The sequence below is a fragment of the Bos indicus x Bos taurus genome, chromosome 1 (assembly GCF_003369695.1).
Source record: "Bos indicus x Bos taurus breed Angus x Brahman F1 hybrid chromosome 1, Bos_hybrid_MaternalHap_v2.0, whole genome shotgun sequence".
Lineage (NCBI taxonomy): Eukaryota > Metazoa > Chordata > Mammalia > Artiodactyla > Bovidae > Bos > Bos indicus x Bos taurus.
The window spans coordinates 69,464,229-69,476,288 of NC_040076.1; the positions used below are offsets into that span (position 1 = coordinate 69,464,229).

Sequence of the window (12,060 nt, forward strand, 5' to 3'; positions counted from 1 at the left end):
CTTGCCTTTGTTCTTACTCCTACATCCTTAGACTTTTCTCATTCAGACATACCCAACTGCCTTGCTGCAAGTTGTAAGGCCAGGCCCAGGAATGGCTCTTCTCCTTCCTGAACAAAATAAAAACCTCCATGTTTGAAACCAAAGTTTTTGTGAACTAAAAATCTTCCTGGTGCTTGCTTTACTCTTTCAATAGCATAGCAGTTAAGAGCAAGAACTCTTAAGACTGAACTGTATGTCATTAACTGAACTATTTATACACTGGGTTAGATTTCTTAATCATCTTAACCTATATTTCCTTATCTGTTTTTTAAAAAAAGGAATAGTACCCTCTTCACAGAACTGCTCTGATGATTAAAGCAAGATAATTTATGTACTGTGTTTAATACAGTGTTTGGCAGAAAACAGGTATTCAATAAATCTGACAGTATTATTAGGTTTATAATGGTGACTTTTAGGAATTTCTAGCATTTTAACTATCTTAAAGTACCTCCTTCTCCTGGTTCTTCTAAACTAGTAAATCTGACACACTACTTCTCCTGTTACCCACCATCTGCAATGATCCTAGTGGCTTCTTGTCTGCGTGATTTCTGACGTGCTGTTCTGTGTTTCCAAATTATCTGTGTATCTGCCTACCTATCCTTCCCCAAAGATTCCCAACTTCAGTACATCCCAGATTTTTCTTCCCCAGTCCTAGAACCATCATGCTTCTGCTTCATAGTTCCTGTGATGACACTTGACTCACATGTCACACATGAACTAAATCTAACTCAGGGGGCCAACCAATCTAAACCCTCATTGGTCTATTTTAACCGAATTCCTAAAGGACATGTTGTCTCTGCTATTTGCATGCCTGTGCGCTAAGTTGCTTCAGTCGTGTCTGACTCTGTGCGACCCCAGGCTCCTCTGTCCATGATCTTCTCCAGGCAAGAATACTGGAGTGGGCTGCCATGACCTCCTCCAGGGGATCTTCCTGACTCAGGGATCAAACCTGCTTCTCTTACGTCTCCTGCATTGGCAGGCGGGTACTATTTGTAGCATATGTCAAATTGTGAGTCATGTGATTCACATGTTCATCCATTCAATAATTACACATAAATAAGAATGAGACTATTTCAAGAGATTCCCAATTTGTTAAACTAGAAACCTATCGAAACAAATGGTAGACATTTTTCTTTTAACTACAGACACTATAAACTGACACGGATTTGAGGGGAAGAACACTCACACACACAAAATGCATATAACTAACTGAAAACAATCCAACTTTCATTATAAATCCTCTGATTCTTTTTATTTCAGTTCTAAGGTATGTTTAAATGGAGTTAACTTTCTGGATGACTTCTCCTATCCCCCCAAAACAAAATACTTTAAAAAACTTATGGTATACTTTTTATACATACATGCATATGTGCATGTGTATGATTTTTTTATATTCTGAGATATTTTGTTAAATAAACAGTCTTAAAACTTTTATGTTTTACATTATCATATTGTTTAATATGGATTATTAACAGTTTTGCAAAGAAAAAAAAATCTGGCTTCTGAAAACTGTTAGACCAGAGAATGTCAGTAACAGCAATCTGTACTTCCCTGCTTAATCTTTCTTGGCAAGCTCTGTCTGCACCAGTGCTGTCTGGCTTCAGCAAGCACAATGCCAGGAGCTCACACTGTATGCAACCTTTTCAGTACCCCAAACAGTATTCAGTTCCTTCTTTGCCACAAATAACGAGTTTAACTAGGTCTATAACATTTTCTTTTTATAAACTTCTCTATTATGCTAATAAACAGTAATTTAAGGCTTCAAAATAATGAGAGGTAAATTAATTTTTGTCAATAATTGAACCATACTGAAGGAAATACAAAGTGTTGAACAAACTTAGTCAAGGGTGAATCAACACGCTCTCTGACTCCACCTCACTAGCCCAACTGGTTTTAAAAATAATAATAATAATAATATTGTCATTCAGCTATTTAACATAGTTGTGAATAAAAGTCACAGTCAAGAGGAAAAGAAGATCAACGCATGTTTTCAGATATTACGAATGCCAACTTAGAAGACTGATTTTCTAGTGCTTCTTGCTACATTTTCATCTATAGAACTGCATACATTCAAGATCTAAAGCCTTAAAAAAGAATTTTGTGAGAAAAGAAACCTAATAAATATGTATAATTCTAAATGATTTGGTTTATTTTCAAAATCCCTTTTATTTTGGGAAGAAAATCACTTTATAAAAACTTACCCAAATATGGAAATTATTTTATAACATTTTTACTAATAAAATAAAAAACATTATAAAAATTGCCACAACTATAGAAAATAGCCATAATTTGCTATAATAGTCAGAATATTAGAGTAAGTATTCTGTGGCTTACTACTTGAAGGAATTAAGAAAACTAATGTAAAATTAAAGTTCTTTACTCTTCAAACCCCCCAGACCCTACTCATGGCAATAAGATGGAATTTCGTTAGGCTAAAACGGTGACAAAGTGATGAGAGAAAGAACACATGCATTAGAAAATGCAAAGGAAAAAGCACCTTAGATACAGGCATCTGATCACAAGGTAAATCCTCCAGTGATGAATATTTACCTTTGGTGTATACCTTACCAGTAATTCTGACCCTAGCCAAAACAATCATTAGGATTATTATCTTCAGCCTTGGCTTCAAATCCTCACCTTATCTCCCATATCCACAAAATCTATAATACACTCCCAAAAGATACAAATCTCCCATGACTGCCAAAATTAGCAGTCCCAAGGATATCTGACTTTTGACAGTTTCAGTGCCTTAGGCTAAAAGAACAGAGCTTTAATCAAATGTTCAGGGATCAGCGTTGGTATTTTACCCTAGTTATTTCATAGGCCAGTTCAAATTTAGCAAACAATCAAGTAATAATAACCTGTCCAGGCTGAGTTTAAATTTTTTCAGTTTGAAAACCAAATCAAGCTAGGTTTCTGGGTTTTAAAAGCCACAGAAGATTTCTTAATTGGTAACAAGCACAGACAAGCAGGTACTGATTTTTAACCATCTTGTAAATGGAACAGACATAGGCTCAGAGGCTGGGAGACTTGAGGTGACAGTATAAAGAGGATGAGGGAGGCTATAAGGAAAACAAAGCTTGTAAGAACTGGTAGTTCTTCTCACCACACAACCTTTAAGGTTCAGGAGATAGGTGACATTACTTTCTTGACAATTAAAAAATGGATAAACAATATATGCAAAAGCTTTTTTACTGCTAATTATTTCAATGCATTCTTCTAAATAAAGACCTACAGAGAAAGTCTTGACATTGGCAAACTTTAGGCACAATCCCCTCCAAAAATAAAAGTCCTTTAAAAGATGAAATAAAGAACTCTAAGAACAAAATAATAAATGATGGAGAATATCTATGTTGTTTTATACATGTATTTCCAGCTCAGTACAGCTTATAAGTAACCTGGTAACAGGACAAAAATATCTTACTATCTTCAGAAATGGTGTACATAAAAAGAATCAAGAACAATGAAATTAAGGAAAATTTATTTCCTTTATATCAGTTCCACTTGGGGGGTGAGGGGTGGTATTAATGAACAAAATTGCATTTCTCTTCAAAAGAAATTTCTCTGTTAAAGAACCAAAGTGACTGGTTTGACTGGTTCCACTCAATTTCCTGTCGTCTCTGTACCTTGGAATGCTTCCCAGGTGGCTCAGATGGTAAAGTGTCTGCCTGCAATGTGAGAGACAAGGGTTCGATCCCTGGGTTGGGAAGATCTCCTGGAAAAGGAAATGGCAACCCACTCCAGTACTCTTGCCTGGAAAATTCCATGGACGAAAAGAGCCTGGTAGGCTACAGTCCACGGGGTCACAAAGAGTCGGACACGACTGAGCGACTTCACTTCTTTTTTGTACCTTGAGAACTCCGGCCTTTGCTTCCACCCCTTTTAGGTGTTACTAAACACAAAGGAAGGCTAAGCCATAACTGGCTTAGTGGCAGAGCAAGAAAATTCCCAAAGGCCAAATAACATCATTCTGCTTCTGGTCATTCTTCACAATTAGTGATTTTATATGTGTGCTCTGGAATTGCAGAAACCTGAGCTATAATCCTGGCTCTACCATATACTAGATTATATAAATTTAGGAAAGCTTCTTAACTTCTGTGTGCATCCTACTGCTTCTTCATCTAAAAAAACGGGAATGGTAATAATAGCATCTCCCTTTCAAGATTAGTATAAAGACTAAATGAGACATTTAACAAACATTTAGCTCAATGTCGAGTCTTAGTAAATTTTCAATAAACATGAACTATCCAACATAACCTGTTGAAATTCAAGACAGCCCAAGGCCCAGCACAATTATTTTTCCAAACTGGTTATCACTAAATTGTAACCAGCACTGTAAAAAAGAACTGGCTACTAGAACAGAATAGAAAATAATAGGGTGCAATAAGGGTTGGTAATGTTTTGAAAATCTTTTTTTCAGACTCAAACACATTCTCTCAACTGAGCCTCCCAGTTTTTCTTTATTGCCTTCACTATGTAGTCTTCAAAAGCAGCATACCTGGCTCTTCTTCAGGGTACAACAGTATTTTGTACAAAACTCTACAACACTTACTACAGTGGGCTTTACATGTGTATCTCTCACATTAGAATGTAAATTCCAACATTGCTATCAGAGTAACGCAAATCAAAATTACAATGAGGTATTGCCTTACACTCGTCAAAATAGCCATCATAAAAAAATCTACAAACAATAAATGCTGGAGAGGGTGTGGAGAAAAGAGAACCCTCCTACACTGCTGGTGGGAATGTAAATGGGTATTGCCACTATGGACAACAGTATGGAGGTTCCTTTAAAAACAGAACTACCATATGACCCAACAATCCCACTCCTAGAGAAAAACCATACTTTTCACTGCAGCCCTATTTACAAGAGTCAGAACATGGAAGCAATACTAAATGTCCACCAACAGAAGAATGGATAAAGATGTGGCACATATAGACAATGGGATATTACTCAGCCATAAAAAAGAACAAAATAATGTCATTTGCAGCAACATGAATAGACCTAGAGATTATCATACTGAGTGAAACCAGATAAAAAGACAAATATCATAATGAACTTATTTACAAAACAGGAGTCACAGATGTAGAAAACAATCTTATGGTTAACAGGGGATAAGGGAGGGCAAGGATAAATTGGGAGACTGGGAATGACATAAACATACTATTATATATAAAATACATAGCTAATAACAATCTACTGTATAGCACAGGGAACTCTACTCAATACTTGGTAATAGCCTATAATGGGAAAAGAATCTAAAAAAACAGTGCATGTGTGTATACGCATAGCTGATTCACTTTGCTGTACACTTTGAAACTAACACAAAATGGTAAATCAACTATACTCTAGTGGAAATTAAAAAAAGAATGCAAACTCCATGGAAGCTACCTTTTATTATCCTCTATTTCTAGTATCTGAAAAACACTGCCAGCTCAATAAATGTTTGTTGAATGAATCATTAAATCATTAAAATCTAATAGGCATTAAAAACATATAAAAATACTTAACTGTTTTCATTTATCATTATCTGATTGGGTTTTATTATTGTGTAAAATTTTAATTTAGCCATGTAAGTCACACACACACAAACACACATACAAAATCAATAAAGCTGTTCTTCCTCCCAAGTGCCTTGTATACTTCCTTCCATCTGGAAATGGTGAATAATGTTTACTTAAGAAACTGAAATGAGTGGTGTGCATAATGATCTTTGAAAAGTAGAACATCAAAGCATAAAAATGTGCTGCACAAGGAACCAGCCACATTCATGTTTGTTAGGGGCAAACAGAGTTAAGGAAAGTTACTAGGCAGAAAAGCTTGCTGCTTCTCCATGATACACTGTCCAAGGACCCCCTTTCACAGGGACTGCAGGTTCCATGAGAACACAACTAAGTAACAACACCGGGCAGGCGGCTGCTTGACTACTTCATACGGAGGTATACGAGGAACTTCAGTATTTTCAATACTTAAATATTAGCACTATCATTTTTCAATTCTACTTAAACGTAAGAACAAAAGTTATATAAATTTACCAACTCTTTCACTCCATCACAAAAAGGCAAAATACTGGAAATAAATTATAAAGAAACACTTTTCATTGTGCTTACAGATGTCAAAAGCTGACAATATACTAAGTTAAGGTCACATATAAAATTTGGCTTTACATTTGTTAAAAAAAAAAAAAAGAATAAATGCAAATAAACATTTGCTCTACAATGAGGCTCAACTTTTAAAAGTAGGGGTTCTTTTATAGTACTCTTCCAAAATATTTGTTTCTAAATCCTTAACAACCTGAATGAAAAATTGGAAGTTTCCAATTTATAAGATTATAACTCTCTTGAGATAGTAAGCTGTATACATGAAATAGGGGTGGGGGGAGTGTTATTGCTATTTAAGGCTCAGGCATTTTGCTTCCTCCCCCCTAATTATCGCAAATGATCATTTTACCTACTCTAAACCTGTTAAACATCTACGGAAACAACTATTTCACAAAAACTTCCTTCCTTCCTTCCCTTTGTCACTTTAAACATATCTTAAGTTATTATGAAACTTTACTTCAAAGCAAATTGTTAGGCTAAAACAGTAAGCCAAGTCTTAACAGTTAACATTGATTTACTGAAGAAAGAAAAAAAGATGAGCTATGATAAATACTCTTAAACAAAATTACCAAAGAGGCAACAAGTTGTTGCTACTTATTAAAAATTCTTCCCTATATTTGAAATGGTAATTTTAACAACCCTAGTAAGGGTGGCAACACTCACCAGTATGAATCTTCTCATGTCTCTGTAGCAGGTACTTCTGTATGAAACGCATGTCACATTGACTACATTGAAATGGTTTTTCACCTTAAAATAATTTCACATCCACAAATTAGTTACTGAATAAAACACAGTTTAGAGTTAACTATTTCTGAGGAAAGAGAAATCTTAGAAGCCCAAATTCTGAAAAATTGCAAATTACGCATACAAAGGTTTTATACTATTAATAGAATTTTATTTCCTCTCAATCTCCCCCCCACCAAGATTTAAAAATTCACATTCTCACAACCACACAAAAATGAGACTGAATGATTCATATCCTTCAAGGGAAAAAAAAAAGTAAATAAATAAAACAATTTACAATAGAATTTAAAACTCATGAGGCTAGAAAGGCCTCCACAGGTTACCAAGTGTCTTAAACAGCTTTTCTTTCTCTGTGGAGGAAGATCCACCTACCTTTTTCTCCCTGGCTAACCACCACTTTATGCCTTTTCACTTTTTTCTCTAGAACCTTCAAAATTTTCTAAACATCCTCTTTAAAAAACTAATAATCCTGTCTCTTCAAATATTCCTTCTCTGTTGGAGCCTTTCCTTTCATAGTCCAACCTATGTCTCAAATTCTTCACCACCCATTTGTCCTTTAACCCTTATACTCTGCTTTAAGATACTAATGATCTCCTTGCTGTTTATTCTAGTGATCTGTTCTCAGTTCTCTCTCTTGCTCTCTCTCGCTCTCCTCTCAGAAGGTTGTGCAGTTATTGATCATACCCTCCTTGGAATTCTCTCCTCTTTTGGTTTCTGGGTGTATTTCACCAGTTCACCAAATCTACCTTATTATTTATTACTTTGTCTCCTTCTCCACCCTTTAACTCAACTTATATGTCTAGTAATATTTCCCCAAAGATCTGTGATCAGTCTTTTGCTCTGATCTCCACAAATTTATGGTCTAACTTTTGATTTATATTTGATTCCAAATTCACATTTCAAATTCCATCTGGACATCTTATACAGAAAAATAAATGTTGACCAGCTTTTAATAGTTCATTCTTTCACTGTTTCTCTGGTTAAAAAGAATACATTAAGCCAAATAAAGTGTTCAACTAAGCTAATTAATTTTGCACATCCATGCTAATTGTTTTCTCATTTAAAGTTTTTCTTGGTTTCCTTGTGACATCCTGGCCTATGAAATCTGATTTGAAATGCCAGGTTAACTACAGTCTTAGGAATGAATGACATTTACAAGAAGATGAAAATAGCAAAGATAATAATTTTAATGGCTATAAGCCCACTTTAATTCAAGAAATACCTGTATGAATGAAGACATGTCTCTGTAAGTGATAGTTCGTTCTAAAGGCAGCATTGCAGTGCTCACAAACGTGAGATTTAGGGGTTTTCAAACCAAGTGATCCATCCTCATTTATTGTAAGGATCTGGTTTAAAAAAAAAAAAAGGCAAAACAAAAGAAAGAAAATTTTAAAATGTAATACTAATTATAAAAAAGATAATGTCTTTTAATGCAAACAGTGGTCACCAGAGATTATGAAGTATTTTTTTCCTAGATAATCTTGAGAGGGCTATTGGAATAATTTTATCATTATTTGAAGAAAGTAAAATGTGACTCAGAGTGGGTAAAAATTACTGATAAAGCCTTGGAAGCTGGTTAAGTAAAATTTCAGCATTGTGTACTCTCCTCTCCAAAGCTGATGTCTAATAGAGTCCCTAAGTGTTCTCTGTTAGGATGAGTATAGCTTTATTTTCAATTTTAAAATATCACATATGCAGTACAAGTCTTATGTTCTAGACATGGTATAAATATCAATCAGATAGGAATGGTTAAATAAATCATGAAAAATGAATACAACTTAATATTACATGGTTGTGAAATAAAATGAGAAAGCTCTTTATATACTTATATAGAAAGAGCTCCAGGATTTATTCTTAAGTTAAAAAAAAAAAAAAGCAGGGTTTAGAATCTAGGATATAATTTTGTTAAGTTTGAATATAAGATAATACATACAGCAATATATATTTGTTTGCATATGCATAAAAGCTATTTGAGAAGGATGTACATAAATGTATACAACTTTGGTTGTCATGGCTGAGGAACTTGGCAGAAGATATGGTAAGAGAGAGACTTTACACTAAACATACTTTAAAGTATTTTTCTGAACCATATAAATGCTTACCTATTACATTTTCCTTTTTCTTTTTTTCTTAAAGAAATAAAAAGGAAAACTGTTTTTAAGTCATCCTAGCATACGATCTGGAGTCAGAATGGTTCTGTTAAGGACCTCTAAGATTATTCTAGGACTACCGAACTATGGTTAAGCATATTCCTTAATAAATTAGAGGGTTATGGGGGAAGGAAGGCAGGTGACAAAGACATCAACCTTATCTGCCTGTGCTTCTTGAGGCTGACAGTAACTTGGGCAAGGTCTAAACAATGCCAGAGAGAAGTTCACTTTTGGGGTTCATGTCTTCCAGTTTAACAACCATTTGCCCAACATGCAACATTTAAACTGCCTCTCTCACCAGCCACGTGGCAGAGTAAAAATAACAAATAATCCCTTTTTTCATTATTGAGGAGAGAAGAAAGATGACAAAACATGATGTGAACATAAGAAACAAAGAAAACTAGGAGGTAAGATCAGGAGGAATATGGCAAGGAAGAAGGAAACAGTAGTGGAGGTGGGAGCACAGAGAGTAGAAGCCGAGAAACGGCGTCACGCACAGAATACAGGAATGTAACAGGCATCTTAAGAAACACAGAGGCCTGTGGGAATCGACTAGGGCCTGTAGATACACAGCTATGACCCCCATCCCAAAACTCAGAGGGACTAGGTAAGGAAAAAGGGCTTTAGTTTTTTAAAAAATATTTTTTTAGTTTAAATTCAGGAACACATTTCAGACTATACTGTATGTAAATCAATGGTAATTATTATGCTAATTATACAGGGCATGTGGGTTCTGGGCAAACTGCCAAAGTGGTCAACAATGCTTCAAAGTCTATGCACCAAAGTCACAGAGGGAAACATTTGGCAGGAGAACGCAAGTGGGTGTCACAGCTTCCTGAAGAGTCAGTGAGAACGGAAAGTTTCATCTCTGGTCAGTCTAAAATTTTTTCAACCCCTCCAAGTCACAAAATAATATTCAAGTTAACACTGTGTAAAACAAACAAACAAACAAACAAAAAAACCAAAATCTTTTAAACATAACTTAAAATATTCCTAACATAAAACCAGCAACAAAAAGATGTTAAACATTTTATATGAAACAATAAAAACAGGATAGCACCAGGTATTTTTTTCTCATATGTTGATAACAAATAAGATCCAAGTGCCAAAAAAAAAAAAATGGCAGCTCAATAGCTTTCTGTGGCATAGCACCTACACGGAAAAGCTCTGCAAGGGACAAATCTGGCCCAATTTACTTAATGTGAAATGGATATAATCCTTGACTGTACAAAGCCTTTTTATGAAGAGTTAAGGAGTTCTAGGTCATTGTTTTCTCACTGGAGGTAATACTGCCTTTCACTGTAGACTCCAAGCCTTAATTCAAGGTGGATTTTATGGATGAAAGAGCAAACACTTTCTTGTGAATAAGGAGACTGAAAAAAATCTAGCATATTTATAAGTTCAATGACAAAAAAATCAAATTGGTGGACATTTTACATTGAATTTTATATTATTTTCTTCTTTTCTTAGGCCAGAACACACATCTTTGTACAAAAGACACAGAAGAAAATTATCTTGCCACAGAAGAACACCACTGGCTCTTCTAACTTGTAATCTGTTTTCACGTATAACCGACAGATTTTGCCTGTTTTATTCACCACTATAACCTCAATACCCAATTGTACATAGTGAGACTCAGTGCCTATAGATAATGGCAACCTATTACCCACGCCAAACATGCTCACAGCTTACCACTTCTATTCGTAAGTGTCTGCAAATTCACTAAGCAGCACCACAGAAAAAGGTGTGCAAAGAATGGGTATGTAAAGAACAAAGTTTCTTGGTGGAAGAGAAATGGCTCATTAACACAGGTAAAATTATCTTCCTTGGTATAGACTTGGTTTCTTTTCCTGCCCACACCCTTTCCAGATCTTTTAGTAAAATGTGATCTACCAATTAAGTGTATTTGCCTTAGAGATTAGCCGTCTAACTTGCTAAAAGTACCATAAAATGTTTTTTTCTTTTTCCTTCAGCATACGAACACTATTACAACTGAAGCATGTGAAATTTCCAAGTTTAAACCCTAAAGTGTCTGCAAGACAAGACATGATTTGTCTTGACTCCTGTCACTGCGACTTTTGGAAAAATATGGTAATTATAAAGATCAAGCAATTGGGCTTTATCAAGAGTAAAGAAATTGGTAATAGTCTAAACAATACTCTAAATACTTGATTGTTTTCTTAACCATTTCACAAGTTTAAAACAGAATTTTTCAGCAAAATATTTCAATACCAAATGAATTCCTCAATCTGCTTTCTTAATCTCACAGTCCGTTAGCAAATACATTTTTTGTTCTGAGACAAATCTGTTCCCTGCCAGCTATCCATATACATAGCAATTGCTATGTTAAATAATATACCAATTTTTAACCAACAAAGCACTAAACTCTGCCTATTCAATTCAGAGATTTTTGACTCTTCAAGGGTCACTGCCACCAATTAGCTAAAACCTGACAGCCCTCAGTGAGAACTTTGTTCTCTTAAAAGGCAGACATGATTTCCCTCATTCTATACTGGAATTATTAAAGTATATTCTAAACTAATAAGTATAGGTTTTACCATACATTCTTAATCAATTGATTTATAAATCACCAAAATGCAAAACAATTTGGAAGAATAGTCTAAATTTCTCACCTATCACATTTTACTGCAACTAGAAAATGAGATCTTCTAAAATTCCCTTTACTCTCTAAACCCAACTAGAAATGGAACACCAGTGCAACCCCAAAGACATACAACGACAAAGTAGCCCACAGCAATACCTACCCTCAACATCTCTACCATCCTAGTAATCACTAACATTCCATCTTCACACTGTCCCTTTCTTTCATTCTCCCTGATTTTTACTGTCTCTCAGTACCTGGTTTTACTTATTACCAAATTTCATTTCTAAATGGCAAGTTTTTGCCAGTCCAAGAACATGAAATTCACTGTATCATAAGCTTGGTATATGTAACTCGTGTTCAGGAGAAATGACCCAGAGCTTTAGAAAAGGTCTTTTCTCTCAGATTTCCTAAATATCAGGC

At 34.9% G+C, this 12,060-nt stretch overlaps 1 protein-coding gene across 9 annotated transcripts in view; it reads right to left on the minus strand.

Moving 5' to 3' along the window:
- ZNF148 (zinc finger protein 148) overlaps positions 1-12,060 on the minus strand; it is a 146,599-nt gene that overhangs the window by 41,821 nt on the left and 92,718 nt on the right. For all 9 annotated transcript variants that reach the window (XM_027536520.1, XM_027536596.1, XM_027536577.1 and 6 more), the window contains 2 exons: positions 8,108-8,231; positions 6,805-6,888 (listed from right to left, as the gene is read on the minus strand). In XM_027536520.1, the coding sequence (XP_027392321.1) occupies positions 6,805-6,888; positions 8,108-8,231 (208 nt within the window). The remainder of the gene's footprint in view (positions 1-6,804; positions 6,889-8,107; positions 8,232-12,060) is intronic.